This window comes from Xenopus tropicalis, chromosome 2 (genome assembly GCF_000004195.4).
Source record: "Xenopus tropicalis strain Nigerian chromosome 2, UCB_Xtro_10.0, whole genome shotgun sequence".
Classification (NCBI taxonomy): Eukaryota; Metazoa; Chordata; class Amphibia; order Anura; family Pipidae; genus Xenopus; species Xenopus tropicalis.
In genome coordinates this window covers 168,840,355-168,858,968 of record NC_030678.2, presented here as the reverse complement: position 1 = coordinate 168,858,968, position 18,614 = coordinate 168,840,355, and the positions used below count along the sequence as shown (strand labels likewise).

Below are 18,614 nucleotides of genomic sequence, written 5' to 3'. Positions count from 1 at the left end.
ATATCGTGAAAAGATCCGCTTGTTTGGCGACCTCGCCAAGCGAGCGGATCTTAACGTGTATGGGCACCTTTACTTTATATTAACCCTGTGCTCACACAGGCTGACAAATACAGCAACTAGACAGCTGGACATTACAGAGGTACAACACTCACACCGAATTATAAACCTGGCACAAGCCACCACTCTATTCCATTTTCAGGCCCACGGCAGTCGAGCACAGACTCAGTTATTTATTGATGGGGCAGAAAGCAGCACAAAGCTGTTTCCAACAACACTTTCCCCCTCCATCATGGCCGCTTGCTCCCGACAGCACACGGCCGCCCAGTTCTGGGGACGTCACTTCCTGTAGTTAAGTTACCTGACTGGGGGAGGGAGAGTGAGGCCGCGGTGCAGTGTGGGTCGGCTTGTTGGTGGGAGTAGCGGGCTGTACCACGTGGTTAGGTACTCTGCCTCGGTTTCGCGCCCATGAATCTCCTCAGCAGCTTCACGCCTCCCGGCGACGGAGTCCGACGGCTGCAGCCCGGCACTGAGGCAGTGGTGGGCGGCAAGGGGCTCGGCCCTGGGACCCTCTATATTGCAGAGAGGTAAATCTGTCAGTGTCATGGCTGCAGTGAGCCCTCAGGGTGCGGGGGTCGTGGTTCAGCTGTAGCTGCATAACTGGCTTTGAGTCAGACTAACTGCGTCTCAAGTTACATAGTGGCACCTTGAGTGGCTCACTAACCCAACACTGGGCAATTCGTTGCTAGGCAGAAGCCCCATGGCAACCAGTTACTGTTCAACTTTCATTATTCTGCCTGTGGCCCAACATATGGAATTGCTGGTTGCTAGGGGTTACGGCCCAGGTACCTCTCTGCCCATTGTTGGGGGATGCTGATCCATTTTGTTATAGTCTACAGTTTGGGCATTTCCCCCATTGTGCCAAGCTGTAAATTATATCATTATAAACGGTGCTGAGACTTGTATATTATAATTAAGTACCCCCTGTTGCCAAATATAAGGATATTAAAAGTCACCTTCGGCCTCGTGCTTTTATATGTTCATGTAACTACTCGGTGACTTATAATATCCCTATATGTTACAATAGGGGGCACTTTATTCACTATATGTTATAAGGAACTCCTCGGGGGCTTATAATATCCCTATATGTTACAATAGGGGGCACTTTATTCACTATATATTATAAGGAACTCCTCGGGGACTTATAATATCCCTATATGTTACAATAGGGGGCACTTTATTCACTATATGTTATAAGGAACTCCTCGGGGGCTTATAATATCCCTATATGTTACAATAGGGGGTACTTTATTCACTATATATTATAAGGAACTCCTCGGGGACTTATAATATCCCTATATGTTACAATAGGGGGCACTTTATTCACTATATATTATAAGGAACGCCTCGGGGGCTTATAATATCCCTATATGTTACAATAGGGGGTACTTTATTCACTATATATTATAAGGAACTCCTCGGGGGCTTATAATATCCCTATATGTTACAATAGGGGGCACTTTATTCACTATATATTATAAGGAACTCCTTCAGAGCTTATAATATCCCTATATGTTACAATAGGGGGCACTTTATTCACTGTATATTATAAGGAACTCCTCGGGACTTATAATATCCCTATATGTTACAATAGGGGGTACTTTATTCACTATATATTATAAGGAACTCCTTGGGGGCTTATAATATCCCTATATGTTACAATAGGGGTACTTTATTCACTATATATTATAAGGAACTCCTCGGGGACTTATAATATCCCTATATGTTACAATAGGGGTACTTTATTCACTATATATTATAAGGAACTCCTCAGGGGCTTATAATATCCCTATATGTTACAATAGGGGGCACTTTATTCACTATCTATTATAAGGAACTCCTTCAGAGCTTATAATATCCCTATATGTTACAATAGGGGTACTTTATTCACTATATATTATAAGGAACTCCTCGGGGGCTTATAATATCCCTATATGTTACAATAGGGGGCACTTTATTCACTATATATTATAAGGAACTCCTCGGGGACTTATAATATCCCTATATGTTACAATAGGGGGCACTTTATTCACTATATATTATAAGGAACTCCTCGGGGGCGTATAATATCCCTATATGTTACAATAGGGGGCACTTTATTCACTATATATTATAAGGAACTCCTTGGGGGCTTATAATATCCCTATATGTTACAATAGGGGTACTTTATTCACTATATATTATAAGGAACTCCTCGGGGGCTTATAATATCCCTATATGTTACAATAGGGGGCACTTTATTCACTATATATTATAAGGAACTCCTCGGGGACTTATAATATCCCTATATGTTACAATAGGGGGCACTTTATTCACTATATATTATAAGGAACTCCTCGGGGGCGTATAATATCCCTATATGTTACAATAGGGGGCACTTTATTCACTATATATTATAAGGAACTCCTCTGTGACTTATAATATCCCTATATGTTACAATAGGGGGCACTTTATTCACTATATATTATAAGGAACTCCTCGGGGACTTAAAATATCCCTATATGTTACAATAGGGGCTGCTTTATTCACTATATATTGAGTGATTGTGTAGCGTATTTGTTACCTGTATAACCTGCTGGCCATAGGCTAAAGCTGGCTATACACGGGCCGATTGTAGCTGCCGAGGTTGGTCCCTTAGACCTATTCGGCAGCTTATCGGTAGTGTAGGGTCCCCGAACCGACTGCACCTATTACCGGCGTTCTAACTCGATCGAATTAGCTTGAATTCCCCCGATATCCCCCACCCGTAGGTGAAGGAGAAGATCCGCTTGTTTGGTGACCTCGCCAAGCGAGCGGATCTTAACGTGTATGGGCACCTTAACACACATTCCTACACATATTGTGTATAGTACTGACTGTATTATATATATATATATATATATATATATATATATATATATATATATATATATATATATATGCACAGTAACCAGCGTATGGTATAGTCAGTACAGTGTTACCCTATATGTTGGGCTGGCATATTTTGCAGCGCTGAATGGAGATTATACATCATTCCTGCACCAGGGGAGTTTGTAGTCTATAGTCTCTGTAACATACACTAGGTCCAGTTTTAGCAGGAACCAGTTATTCTGCCTTTATGTTGGGGGGTGAACCGTAGCACTTGGGGGGTAACCCACACAGACATGTACAGGACATATATATTCTTTGTAGATGGTTCCCTTGCTGGAAGCAAACCTAAGGGTGAAGACACATGGAGCTGCTAGTAGCAGCTACTTGTCGTGGCTACTAAATGCCAGAAAATCCCCTGCCATAGACAATACTGAGAATTGCCTCAGCTAAAACACATATAGAGACAATTATCAGTAAATGATCAGCATTGTCTATTTCTGTAGCCACAACAAGTAGCTGCTACTAGTAGCTCTGTGTGTCTTCACCCTAAGGGTGAAGACACATGAAGCTACTAGTAGCAGCTACTTGTCATGGCTACTAAAACAGACAATGCTGATCATTTACTGATAATTGTCTTTACATGTGTTTTATCAGAGGCAATTCTCACTATTGTCTATGGCAGGGGATTTTTTGGAGTTTAGTAGCCTTGAAAAAGTAGCTGCTACTAAGTAGCTCTGTGTGTCTTCACCTTAAGGGCTCTGGCACACAGGGAGATTAGTCGCCCGCGACAAATTCTCTTGTTTAAAACCTCACCAAACGAGCCAGTCTTATAGAGCTGCCTTTAGGGCTCTGGCACACGGGGAGACTAATCTCCCCGAGTTGCCATCCCACCGGCGAAAATGTAAGTCGCCGGTGGGATGGCACATGCGGCGGCGCGATTTCGCCAAATCGCCGAAAATGCCTTTGTGAGGCAACTTCGCCGATTTGGCGAAATCGCCTGCGCAGCGTGTGCCATCCCACCGGCGACTTACATTTTCGCCGGTGGGATGGCAACTCGGGGAGATTAGTCTCCCCGTGTGCCAGAGCCCTAAAGGCGGCTCTATAAGATTGGCTCGTTTGGTGAGGTTTTAAATAAGAGAATTTTTCTCCTGATATGGTAACCTACAGTGGGCAATATTGGGCTAATTGGATCATTTGGTTACAATGACAGGGATAAGAGCCGTTGGAGTGAGGACCACATCAATGAGATGAACACAGTCCTTTATTGGATTGGTGGGGTGGGTGGGGGGCCACATACATGGGCAGATAAGCTGCCGGATTGGTCAAGACCACTGTGACCCTTATTATATGGCACAGATAGAGTTAACAGGATCACCCCCTACATTGCCAGTTACTTTAGTCTCTGATTGTCAGTCAGTGCAGGGGCTCATTTTTTTATATATAATTAGGGATTCACCAAATACACTATTTTGCAAATTAGGATAAGGAAATGTTAAAATTAGGATAATGTAGTAATTATACAAATTATTATTATACAAATTAAGATAAGAAAGGTTTAAAGAGGATTCGAATTTGGTTCGGCCGTATCCAAATCCTGCTGAAAAAGGTCAAATCCTGGTTTTGGTGCATCCCATATATATATATATATATATATATATATATATATATATATATATATATATACACAGATTGCAGAGTGGGGAGCACACCAAACTTTAGGTACAATACCTGGGTGCCAGAGCCGCAAAATGTAGATAAGTGAATGAATGTCGGCACTCACAGGATTCTCACAAGGATGTATCACAGACAATATGGTTGAATGCAACTAGGTGAGGTTTATTGTCCTACGTTTCGGTTCTTTACTGGAACCTTCGAACCTGACGAAGGTTCCAGTAAAGAACCGAAACGTAGGACAATAAACCTCACCTAGTTGCATTCAACCATATTGTCTGTGATACATCCTTGTGAGAATCCTGTGAGTGCCGACATTCATTCACTTATATATATATATATATATATATATATATATATATATATATATATATATATATATATATATATATATATATATATATATATATATATATATATATATATATATATATATATATTATATATATATATATATATATAGCAAGAAAAAAGAGCTGCACTCACCAGGACTTGGCAAAAATATAGTAAGTTTATTTAAGCAAAGAGATCCAACGTTTCGAGCACTAACTGTGCTCTTTCTCCCTGAGGAAGAGCACAGTTAGTGCTCGAAACGTTGGATCTCTTTGCTTAAATAAACTTACTATATTTTTGCCAAGTCCTGGTGAGTGCAGCTCTTTTTTCTTGCTATATATATATATATATATATAATATATATATATATATATATATATATATATATATATATATATATATATATAGCTAGCACTAGTGAAAGGCTACCAGTAGTAATATCTCATTCCTGACCAGCCATTAAAATTATTATTAGAGGAAACTGTTAGACTGAGGGATGGGAGCAGCAAGCATAATACACCTAATTTTAAACCATTATTTTTTCTGGTTCCCTAAAAACAAATTTAGTGAGATTTTCTGTTTCTCTTTCAGTCGCCTATCATGGCTGAATGGTTCCGGCCTTGGTTTTTCATTAGAATATCCTTCAATCAGTCTACATGCAATCTCCAGGGACACGGCCGCCTATCCTGAGGAGCATCTCTACGTCATGGTGAACTCCAAGCTCGGAGGTGCGGGCAGGTTTTTGTCTTTGGTGACCTCTTAGTTCAGCTTTGCTGATAGGCTCTGCTAGCAGTGTTAGGGTAAAGACACACAGAGCTACTTAGTAGCAGCTACTTGTCACGGTTACTAAACGCCAGAAAATCCCCTGCCATAGACAATACTGAGAATTGCCTCTGCTAAAATACACGTAGAGACAATTATCAGTAAATGATCAATATTGTCTGTTTCTGTAGCCATGACAAGTATCTGCAACTAGCAGCTCCGTGTGTCTTCACCCTTATATGCGGCATTATATATATATATATATATATATATATATATATATATATATATATATATATATATATATATATATATATATATATATATATATATATATATATATATATTACACCAGCGCTACACTGACTGCAGAAGGTTGAGAGTTTTAGTTCATCACATATAAATAGACTCTGGCTCTTGCACCATGCACATTCTTAAAGGAGAACTAAAGCTTAACTAAAAACGTAGGGCAGAAATGTTGTACATTGTGTTTTGGGTTTCTGTATAAGCCCAGGGCAACCACAGCCCTATAGCAGTGAAGATCTGAAGATGCCCCAGTTGCCCCCCATCTTCTTTCACACTTATTCCCAGCACATGCCCTGGGCTGCCGTCAGTAACTGATCTTAGGGAACCACTCACAATAGACTGTATATATAGAATATACATTTTACAATATAAGTGAGATAGTGTAGTAAATAATACAGATTACATGGCAGCTCTAAAACCAATGCAGTTAGCATCAGAGCTCAATATGCCCAGAGCACACTGAGCATGTGTAGTGTCACTGACACTCCTAACAAAATCCAGGATAGGGAGCTCCTGTTCCCTATCAGACCCACCTAGTTGCTGATTGTTCCTAAGCTACAGTGCAAGTGCTGCCAGCTTCCCTGAACAGCCTGGGAAAGGAGCCAGCAGGAAGTGAAACACATGGTTTTTGGAAATGTTTTTATGAAATCAGCCCAAAACACTTTTCTTAGCACATTCCTTCTATATTTAGAAGCGTAAAATGCATTGGCACATTCTTGTTTTTTACACAATATGCTTAAAAAGCCCTAAGAGTGTCCCCTCTGCCTGTACAGTATCTGCTCCCACTAATCAGGGAAATAGAGGTAACTGTTGTGAGGAAATAGCATTTTAAATCACAGATCAACAAGGTGCTAAAATGTAATTTAAAATTCGTTTTCTGGTGGTCTTGGCTTTTGGCTGTAAACTACTGTTGAAATCAGGCTAACATGGATGCTACTGACTGGATTTACATTTGTAGGCACCAAATAAAATATATGGGAGATCCCTTATCTGGAAGCCCATTATCTAGGAATTTCCAGGTTATTGTAAGATCATCACCCATAGAGTCTATTTTAGGCAAATAACAAAGTGATTTCCTTTTTCTCAATAATAATAATAATAAAACAGTAACTTGTACTTGATCCCAACTAAGATATAATTACCCCTTATTGGGGGCAGAACAGCCCTATTGGGTTTATTTCATGGTTAAATGATTCCCTTTTCTCTGTAATAATAAAACAGTACCTGTACTTGATCCCAACTAAGATATAATTACCCCTTATTGGGGGCAGAACAGCCCTATTGGGTTTATTTAATGGTTAAATGATTCCCTTTTCTCTGTAATAATAAAACAGTACCTGTACTTGATCCCAACTAAGATATAATTACCCCTTATTGGGGCAGAACAGCCCTATTGGGTTTATTTAATGGTTAAATGATTCCCTTTTCTCTGTAATAATAAAACAGTACCTGTACTTGATCCCAACTAAGATATAATTACCCCTTATTGGGGGCAGAACAGCCCTATTGGGTTTATTTAATGGTTAAATGATTCCCTTTTCTCTGTAATAATAAAACAGTACCTGTACTTGATCCCAACTAAGATATAATTACCCCTTATTGGGGGCAGAACAGCCCTATTGGGTTTATTTCATGGTTAAATGATTCCCTTTTCTCTGTAATAATAAAACAGTACCTGTACTTGATCCCAACTAAGATATAATTACCCCTTATTGGGGCAGAACAGCCCTATTGGGTTTATTTAATGGTTAAATGATTCCCTTTTCTCTGTAATAATAAAACAGTACCTGTACTTGATCCCAACTAATTTTCCTAGAGAAACTAAAGCTCCCCCCCCCAAGGAAATGCCTCTAAAGTGAGGAAAAACAAAATGTTCCAGAAACATGTAAAATGTTGCTGGCACTTAAAGGGTTAAATCATCATTGTGACTGCAGATTGGGGGAGAGAGGCTCTGACTCACAACCTGACAGTCCCACGAAATGGAGCAGTCAAAATGGTTTCTTTCTTTTGCTACATAATGGCTTAAATAGGTCAGGCTGCATCTTTGTGTGTATCATTTGGAATGCGGGGGATGATTTTAGCTGTGCCTGGGTTTTTCTCTTTTAAAGGGGAAGTTCATTTTTAAATTAATGTTTAGTATTGTATTGATAGACCTTTTCTTTTCTGGCTAATGGTAACTTAATACAGATATGGGGCCTGGGCCTTTCCAGACAGGGATCTTTGTGCAATATGGATCTCCATTCCTTACGTCTACTAAATATCAGTTTAACATTAAATCAACCCAATAGGATTGTTTTACCTTGTTAGTTGGGATCAAGTACAGGTACTGTTTTATTATTACAGAGAAAAGGGAATAATTTAACCATTAAATAAACCCAATAGGGCTGTTCTGCCCCAATAAGGGGTAATTATATCTTAGTTGGGATCAAGTACAGGTACTGTTTTGTTATTACAGAGAAAAGGGAATCATTTAACCATTAAATAAACCCAATAGGGCTGTTCTGCCCCCAATAAGGGGTAATTATATCTTAGTTGGGATCAAGTACAGGTACTGTTTTGTTATTACAGAGAAAATGGAATCATTTAACCATTAAATAAACCCAATAGGGCTGTTCTGCCCCCAATAAGGGGTAATTATATCTTAGTTGGGATCAAGTACAGGTACTGTTTTATTATTACAGAGAAAAGGGAATCATTTAACCATTAAATAAACCCAATAGGGCTGTTCTGCCCCAATAAGGGGTAATTATATCTTAGTTGGGATCAAGTACAGGTACTGTTTTATTATTACAGAGAAAAGGGAATCATTTAACCATTAAATAAACCCAATAGGACTGTTCTGCCCCAATAAGGGGTAATTATATCTTAGTTGGGATCAAGTACAGGTACTGTTTTATTATTACAGAGAAAAGGGAATCATTTAACCATTAAATAAACCCAATAGGGCTGTTCTGCCCCAATAAGGGGTAATTATATCTTAGTTGGGATCAAGTACAGGTACTGTTTTATTATTACAGAGAAAAGGGAATCATTTAACCATTAAATAAACCCAATAGGGCTGTTCTGCCCCAATAAGGGGTAATTATATCTTAGTTGGGATCAAGTACAGGTACTGTTTTATTATTACAGAGAAAAGGGAATCATTTAACCATTAAATAAACCCAATAGGGCTGTTCTGCCCCAATAAGGGGTAATTATATCTTAGTTGGGATCAAGTACAGGTACTGTTTTATTATTACAGAGAAAAGGGAATCATTTAACCATTAAATAAACCCAATAGGACTGTTCTGCCCCCAATAAGGGGTAATTATATCTTAGTTGGGATCAAGTACAGGTACTGTTTTATTATTACAGAGAAAAGGGAATCATTTAACCATTAAATAAACCCAATAGGGCTGTTCTGCCCCAATAAGGGGTAATTATATCTTAGTTGGGATCAAGTACAGGTACTGTTTTATTATTACAGAGAAAAGGGAATCATTTAACCATTAAATAAACCCAATAGGGCTGTTCTGCCCCCAATAAGGGGTAATTATATCTTAGTTGGGATCAAGTACAGGTACTGTTTTATTATTACAGAGAAAAGGGAATCATTTAACCATTAAATAAACCCAATAGGGCTGTTCTGCCCCAATAAGGGGTAATTATATCTTAGTTGGGATCAAGTACAGGTACTGTTTTATTATTACAGAGAAAAGGGAATCATTTAACCATTAAATAAACCCAATAGGACTGTTCTGCCCCAATAAGGGGTAATTATATCTTAGTTGGGATCAAGTACAGGTACTGTTTTATTATTACAGAGAAAAGGGAATCATTTAACCATTAAATAAACCCAATAGGGCTGTTCTGCCCCAATAAGGGGTAATTATATCTTAGTTGGGATCAAGTACAGGTACTGTTCTATTATTACAGAGAAAAGGGAATCATTTAACCATGAAATAAACCCAATAGGGCTGTTCTGCCCTCAATTATATCTTAGTTGGGATCAAGTACAAGGTACTGTTTTATTATTACAAAGAAAAAGGAAATCAATGGAAAAAATTTGAATTATTTGATAAAAATGGAATCTATGGGAGATGGCCCTAATTTCCGGATTTTCTTTTCAGGCTCTATACTGTTCATCTATTTTTATTTCAAAACTGCTATATGGTTGCAAAGGTGCTTAAAGGAAAACTATACCTGCAGAATGAGATTTATATACTATTAAAGAATCTTACCATATTGGTATATGTTATAAATAAGTAAATATTGCCATATTGTCCTTTTCCCTTGATCCACCGTTTTGTGCTGGTTTGTGTGCTCCCACAGGGATCACCTGACAGGAAATAATGCAGCTTTACCTGTAACAGGAAGTAGTGTGGGAGTAAAAATCAGAGTTCTGTCATGGACTGATATAACCAAGCATGTATGTGTCTCCTTGGTCAGTAAGCACAGTGACTTATACCCCAGGGGGCGGCCCTTAGTACTTAAATGGCAATATTCTATTCAGTATTATCCAATAGCACCTTTTACCAGCAAAGTATATTTTTGTGAATATAATTTATTTAGATAAAGCATTGTGTTACACATTACACATTTTTATGCAATATATTTTTAAAGAGATATGCAATGTCCAGGGGGTATTTTTTTCCCTTTAATCCCCTAATAGTCATTTACAGATTAAAGCCTCAGAGCTGCAGAAGAAACATACAAATCATTTCTAATCAATCATAGGAAACTTTCATTTTAAGCATTATATAACAAATGTTTTCAGTAGCATTGCATGATTTCTTATGCGCTTTTTTTCAACTATTTTTCCCTTTAGAGAAAGAAGACAAGGAAGCTCCTATGGTTGAGCAGGAGGAAGAAGAAGAGAGTGAAGATGATGATGATGATGATGAACCTATTACAGAAATACGTTTTGTTCCTGCAGAGAAATCAGATTGTACGTTTTATGGTTACTATTTGTAGCTAATAGTTTTGTTCTACACAGGATGGGACCCCTCTGCAGGAGAAAGGATTCTAGTAGTAACGGGTGGTGTAACGGTTACCAGGGGCTCTTCCCCCTCACTACACCCAAGCTCATATTTCCTGTTCCTTTGTGAAATTATAAGACATCAGACTCCACATTTCCAATGGTATTTTAGGCATCCTATAAAAAAACGTTTTCATCTTTAATGACTAAAGCAGTGGGTTTTGTGTTCTGTAGAAGGGTGACATGTCCAGGTTTCCAGCCACAATAATAACAGTCTGGTTATATAGTGGTTGTGGGTGTGTTTCCTTAAATCTCAATATTGGGGGATTGGGCATATGTAATGCAAACAATATTATGTCATATTAAAATGTTTCTGCTCAATATCATACTTGATGTAAGGATCTAATAAGGTTCCTATTTGCTTCTATGTATTGTTCATGCTTGTGGTTATATAATTCAGCCCATTTTTATTTTCAGTAGGAGAGATGTTTTCAGCCATGTGCGATTGTCAGGCCCTCCATCCTGACCCAGAAGACGCAGACTCTGATGATGACTTTGAAGGAGACGAGTATGACGTTGAAGCTCATGGTTTGTTTGTTTTATTTCATGACTTATAGTACAGGTATGGGACCTGTTATCCAGAATACTGTTATTTGGATCTCCATAACTTAAGTCTACTTAAAAAAAAATGTAAACATTAATTAAACCCAATAGGGCTGTTCTGCCCCCAATAAGGGGTAATTATATCTTAGTTGGGATCAAGTACAGGTACTGTTTTATTATTACAGAGAAAAGGGAATCATTTAACCATTAAATAAACCCAATAGGGCTGTTCTGCCCCAATAAGGGGTAATTATATCTTAGTTGGGATCAAGTACAGGTACTGTTTTATTATTACAGAGAAAAGGGAATCATTTAACCATTAAATAAACCCAATAGGGCTGTTCTGCCCCCAATAAGGGGTAATTATATCTTAGTTGGGATCAAGTACAGGTACTGTTTTATTATTATAGAGAAAAAAGAAATCATTTTTAAAAATTAGAATTATTTGCTTATAATGGAGGCTATGGGAAATGGATTTTCCTTAATTTGGAACTTCCTGGATAATGGGTTTCCGGATAAGGGATCTCATACTTGTACTGTCAGTTTTCTCTTGTAATAAATCTCATTTCACCTGATTCTTGCTGCATTTAAACATGGACATTACTAATAATATAGCATGAAGACATAAGTAGGTGTTATTATCTATGTCTATTTGTAAACATAATAGTTAAATCCACAGGACTCATATTTTCCATCTCCTACTACAGTCCCAGAATCCTTCACAAATTTTTAATGAATAATAATATATAATGTTGCTTAGAATTACATTTTTCTTTTATTACACAAAATGAGTTTTATGGTGAGATCCCCTTTAAAGGAGAAGGAAAGGTAAAAACTAAGAAAGCTTTATCGGAAAGGTCTATGTAAATACAGCCATAAACACTCACAGAAACGCAGCACTGAGTCCTCTATCAAAAGAAACGGGATTTTTTTGGCTCCTTTTTTGTTAACGTATACTTTGGTATCGGACTTCCTCTCTCGGAAAAATCCTTCATTCTCGGGGCCGGAGTTTGTGCAGCTCTCTCCCTCCTCCTGCGCCCCCCTCCCATCAGAATTTGTGACCTGAGCTACCAAGGCTAAAGCTGCAGCAGCAAGCTACAGAGACCAAATCAAAATGGCAGCTGCTATCTTAAACAGAGGGAGCTTCTAGGGCTCTTTACTCAGGTATGGTAAAGCTCTATGCAGAATAAATATAGTTCTAGGTGGCACTATTGTGACTAATCTACTGGCAGTGACATGCCAAAATGACTTTCCTTCTCCTTTAAACTGAAGATATTGTTACTCTTTTCTTAAAAAAAAAATTGATTCATGATTTTCATTGGTTATGCACATAAAGAGCTTTGTCACTGGAACAGAAAACACTAAAGTTAACAAGTGCTTTTCTCTTCAGAGCAGGGACAGGGTGATGTTCCCACGTTTTACACGTATGAAGAAGGCTTGTCTCACTTAACCACAGAAGGCCAGGCCACACTGGAGAGGTTAGAAAACATGTTGGCAGACTCTATTGGCAATCAGCACACCATGGCTGGAGTACGGACTGAAGGATCTGCACAGGAACCTGAAGGTGAGGCACTGACCATTGACTGGATTAACATATTGTGTATAGATAGGTCAGTATGGGGCTGTATGTGAGTGGATAGGTCAGTATGGGGCTGTATGGGAGTGGATAGATGGGTCAGTGTGGGTCTGTATGGGAGTGGATAGATGGGTCAGTGTGGGTCTGTATGGGAGTGGATAGATGGGTCAGTGTGGGTCTGTATGGGAGTGGATAGATAGGTCAGTGTGGGTCTGTATGGGAGTGGATAGATAGGTCAGTGTGGGTCTGTATGTGAGTGGATAGATAGGTCAGTGTGGGTCTGTATGTGAGTGGATAGATAGGTCAGTGTGGGTCTGTATGGGAGTGGATAGATGGGTCAGTGTGGGTCTGTATGGGAGTGGATAGATGGGTCAGTGTGGGTCTGTATGTGAGTGGATAGATGGGTCAGTGTGGGTCTGTATGGGAGTGGATAGATAGGTCAGTGTGGGTCTGTATGTGAGTGGATAGATAGGTCAGTGTGGGTCTGTATGTGGGTGGATAGATAGGTCAGTGTGCGTCTGTATGTGAGTAGATAGGTCAGTGTGGGTCTGTATGTGAGTGGATAGATAGGTCAGTATGGGTCTGTATGTGAGGGGATAGATGGGTCAGTGTGGGTCTGTATGTGAGGGGATAGATGGGTCAGTGTGGGTCTGTATGTGAGTGGATAGGTCAGTATGGGTCTGTATGTGAGTGGATAGATAGGTCAGTGTGGGTCTATGTGTGTGTGCTGGGTTTACTTGGAAGGGTTGAACTTGATGGACACTGGTCTTTTTTCAACCCTATGTAACTATGTAAGTAACTATGTAACATGCAAATTGAAAATGAAGTCAAAATATGTGTAATATGGCAATGTATCAGATTTCTATTGGGCTGATTATAGTAGTTTGTTGGTTGTGGTGTAGTTACATACAGGCTTTCTGTTTTTGAGAAATTAAAGTCCAGTTCTCCAACAAGACTGATCCTCTAAAAAATATTCCAGTTTCCCTGTTACCCCTGTCAAAGAATTAGACCAACCAATACTGTTTTTTCCTGCTTCATTGCCTGCATTAAGTGCATGGGTTAGCTATTCTGTTCATTGCAATGACATTTATAAATAACTTTAAATCACCGCATCCGTTTAATGTATATTGGGAAGTTGCTTAGATTTACATTTTCTATTGTCAAAAGTACATTTTGGTGGAAGACACTATAAAACTAATACAGAATTGGGGTTGGTTTATCCAAAAACCCAGTATCCAGAAAGCTGTGAATTACAGAAGCTTGTGCTTGATCCCAACTAAGCTGTATAAATCCATATTGGCAGCAAAACGATCCTATTTGGGTTTAAATGGTTCTTTTTTTAGTGTTATGGCAGATTTCTGTTTATAAAACTACAAGTTCACAGATAAAACACTATCTGCACAAAACCTGCATATTATTCAGGCAAGAAATGTTTAAAAATATTTTCAATTAACTTATAATTATGTTTAAGATGAAAAAAAGTCTTATTTTATAATCCGTGAAAGTTGACTGTAGCTTCTAAATTGCTGGAGGGGTTGCTAGAATGGATACAGAGGTTCCAGGTATAGAGTGAGCTTATGCCTTTCTCTCTCCCTCAGATGGAATGGATGTGGAGGCAGTACCAGCAGTGGCCGGCCAGTTTGAAGATGCAGATGTTGATCACTGACCCATGGCTACAGAAAGGTTAGCCCTGTCTCCTCCCCTTCAATTCTTTCACAGCATGTTATCATACCTAATTAATTTCTCTGACCTGTACTTAAGCTAATTGCTACTCCTGAAGAACCTTTCATGTTAACATAGCATTATAAATTGTTTTGCAAAGTAGAATGCCCTAAAACTAGTATGAAAAGCTGGGAGAACTTTACCATTTAGTCACCATAGCAACCAGTCAGATCCTTGCTTTTGTTTCTAACATTTTTAAAATGTTGGGAAAAGCTTTGAGAGTGTTGAGATAGGTCTAAAGGTGGCCATACACGCTACGATCCGCTCGCTTGGTGAGGTCACCAAGCGAGTGGATCTTCTCCCGATATCCCCACCTACGGGTGGGCAATATCGGGCTGATTCGGTTGTTTGGCCCTGGGGCCAACTGATCGAATTAGAATGGTGTGTATAGGCACCCGTCGTTTTGGGGACTGCATCAACGAGCCAATGTGGTCCCCGATCCGAAGAAAAATCAAACCTGCCTGAACGAGATCTGGATGATCTCAGGCCAGATATCGGTCGGGCAGGCCTGCCATTTGTTGCCCCTACACGGGCCGATAAGCTGCTGAATCAGTCTAAGGGACCCATATCAGCAGCTAGAATTGGCCCGTGTATGGGCACCTTTAAGGGCGAAGACACACGGAGCTACTAGTAGCAGCTACTTGTCACAGCTACTAAAACAGACCATGCTGATCATTTACTGATAATTGTCTCTACATGTGTTTTAGCAGAGGCAATTCTCAGTATTGTCTATGGCAGGGGATTTTATGGCATTTAGTAGCCGTGACAAGTAGCTGCTACTAAGTAGCTCACACAGTGATGTGAAGAGCTTGAACAAAACAAAATGCTAAATGTACCAAGAAAACCATTTTGACCAGATTAGATAATTTCACCCAGGATTAATAGGATTAAGTGTGACGGAAGTGATTCAAGAATTTCCAGGAAATGTTGAATGTTTTTAGTGGTGGTAAAATGTGAAAAGAAAGGGAAACTTCTTCCAAGCCTTAGTTAATTTACATGGGTCGTGGGTGCATCTGCTGGAATAGGGGAATAGATACACCAGGGGTTAAAGGGTTCATCTTCAAATTAACTCTCAGTATTATATGTAGACAATGATATTCCAAGGCAACTTGCAATTGGCTGTTATTATTATTGTCGGTAGTTTTTCAGTTATTTAGCTCTTTTTTTTTTTTTTTTTTTTCTGCAACTCTCCAGTTAGGAATATCAGCTGCTATCTGGTTGCTATGGTCAGTGAGGCAGTGATTTAAATGTGAGACAAAAAAAAAAAATATATAATTATATATATATATATATATATATATATATATAACAATCACTACATTTGTAAGCTCACAGACAATAGTTTTCTGCTGTTTGGGTCAGCGACCGCTATTTAAAAGCTGGAAAGATATAGCGGTGGAAGGCAAATCATTTGAAAACTATAAAAAAAATAAACAAGACCAAATGCAAAGTTGCTAGGAATAGGACATTCTATAACATACATAACTTACCCCAAGTATTAAGATACAAATGATAGATTTGCTGTATTTCACTGTTGTACTGTCCTTTTGGCTGATCCCTGCTCTGCGCTTGTTTGTAGGCACTTTCCCTGCCCAAGACTGACCGACTTACTGATGATTCCAAGTTCAGAGACGTATGGACTCCGGCTGTGCGTTAACTACCAGCGACAGCCCCCATTCTTTTTCCCTTAGGCCATTTAAAAAAAAAAAAAAAAACGAAGGCTTCTTCAAGTTGTTGTGCTAACACTTTAGCTTTGTTTAGCGGCCATTTTGTTTGCGTTGAAGGCACTTACGCTCACTGTGGGCAGTTTCATCTGGATTAATTAACTAAAGCACTTGGTCCTGCGGTATTTGTAACAGTTCTTATTTTGTTAAAATAAATCTAGATTTTTGTATCTACCAGTGTAAGGCGTTGTGTCCTGTGTGTAAATACCAGCAGATGGGGGTCTGTGATGCCCCTACTATTCCCTATTACTTTCCTGCTCAGCGCAGGGATCAATAACTGATTAAATATCAGACTCTGTTAGCAAACAGTCTGTGCCCCCAGTAACTTGTTATAATGGGATATTAAAACAATCACAGAGCTTAGTTGGGATCAAGTACAGGTACTGTTTTATTATTACAGAGAAAAGGGAATCATTTAACCATGAAATAAACCCAATAGGGCTGTTCTGCCCCCAATAAGGGGTAATTATATCTTAGTTGGGATCAAGTACAGGTACTGTTTTATTATTACAGAGAAAAGGGAATCATTTAACCATTAAATAAACCCAATAGGGCTGTTCTGCCCCCAATAAGGGGTAATTATATCTTAGTTGGGATCAAGTACAGGTACTGTTTTATTATTACAGAGAAAAGGGAATCCTTTAACCATTAAATAAACCCAATAGGGCTGTTCTGCCCCAATAAGGGGTAATTATATCTTAGTTGGGATCAAGTACAGGTACTGTTTTATTATTACAGAGAAAAGGGAATCATTTAACCATTAAATAAACCCAATAGGGCTGTTCTGCCCCCAATAAGGGGTAATTATATCTTAGTTGGGATCAAGTACAGGTACTGTTTTATTATTACAGAGAAAATGGTGAATTATTTGATTAAAACGGAGTCTATGGGAAATGGCCTTTCCGTAATTCTGAACTTTCTGGATAAGGGGGTCTGATATCTGTATATGAACCTTATTCTGTCAAAGCACATTAAATGCACTCATAGTTACATAGGGTTGAAAAAAGACCAGTGTCCATCAAGTTCAACCCATCCAAGTAAACCCAGCACACACAACCCACACCTACCAATCTATACACTCACATACATAAACTATATATACAACCACTAGTACTAACTGTAGATATTAGTATCACAATAGCCTTGGATATTCTGATTGATCAAGAACTCATCCAGGCCCCTCTTAAAGGCATTAACAGAATCTGCCATTACCACATCTCTAGGAAGGGCATTCCCCAACCTCACTGCCCTCACCATGAAAAACCACCTACGCTGCTTCAAATGGAAGCTCCATTCCTCTAATCTAAAGGGGTGACCTCTGGTGCGTTGATTGTTTTTATGGGAAAAAAGAACATCCCCCATCTGCCTATAATCCCCTCTAATGTACTTGTACAGAGTAATCATGTCCCCTCGCAAGCGCCTCTTTTCCAGAGAAAACAACCCCAACCTCGACAGTCTAACCTCATAGTTTAACCCTTCCATCCCCTTAACCAGTTTAGTTGCACGTCTCTGCACTCTCTCCAGCTCATTAATATCCTTCTTAAGGACTGGAGCCCAAAACTGCCCCCCATACTCAAGGTGAGGCCTTACCAGGGACCTATAAAGGGGCAAAATTATGTTCTCATCCCTTGAGTCAATGCCCTTTTTTATACAAGACAGCACTTTATTTGCTGTAGTAGCCACAGAATGACACTGCCTGGAATTAGACAACTTGTTATCAACAAAAACCCCCAGATCCTTCTCCATTAAGGAAACCCCCAACACACTACCATTCAGTAGATAGTTTGCGTTTATATTATTTCTACCAAAGTGCATAACTTTGCACTTATCAACATTGAACCTCATTTTCCAGTTTGCTGCCCAGTTATCTAATTTTGTCAAATCGCTCTGCAAAGCGGCACATCCTGCATGGAACTTATAGTTTTGCACAATTTAGTGTCATCAGCAAAAATAGAAACAGTACTGTCTATGCCCACCTCCAGGTCATTAATAAACAAGTTAAAAAGCAAAGGCCCAAGGACTGACCCCTGCGGTACTCCACTAACCACACTGG

At 39.1% G+C, this 18,614-nt stretch overlaps 1 protein-coding gene across 2 annotated transcripts; it reads left to right on the top strand.

Annotated features, from left to right (window-relative positions):
- Window positions 1-356: 356 nt before the first annotated feature.
- On the top strand, window positions 357-16,738 carry clns1a (chloride channel, nucleotide-sensitive, 1A). 2 transcript variants are annotated; one of them, XM_031895913.1, is made up of 7 exons: window positions 357-584; window positions 5,503-5,645; window positions 10,787-10,906; window positions 11,414-11,524; window positions 12,930-13,103; window positions 14,714-14,798; window positions 16,417-16,738. In XM_031895913.1, the coding sequence occupies exons 1-6, from the start codon at window positions 466-468 to the stop codon at window positions 14,779-14,781; spliced, it is 735 nt and encodes a 244-aa protein (XP_031751773.1). In that variant the 5' UTR covers window positions 357-465; the 3' UTR covers window positions 14,782-14,798; window positions 16,417-16,738. The 2 variants fall into 2 exon arrangements, with proteins under 2 accessions (XP_031751773.1, NP_001032339.1); NM_001037262.1 differs by having other exon boundaries at window positions 431-584; window positions 5,503-5,639; window positions 16,417-16,552.
- The last annotated feature ends 1,876 nt before the right edge of the window (window positions 16,739-18,614 follow it).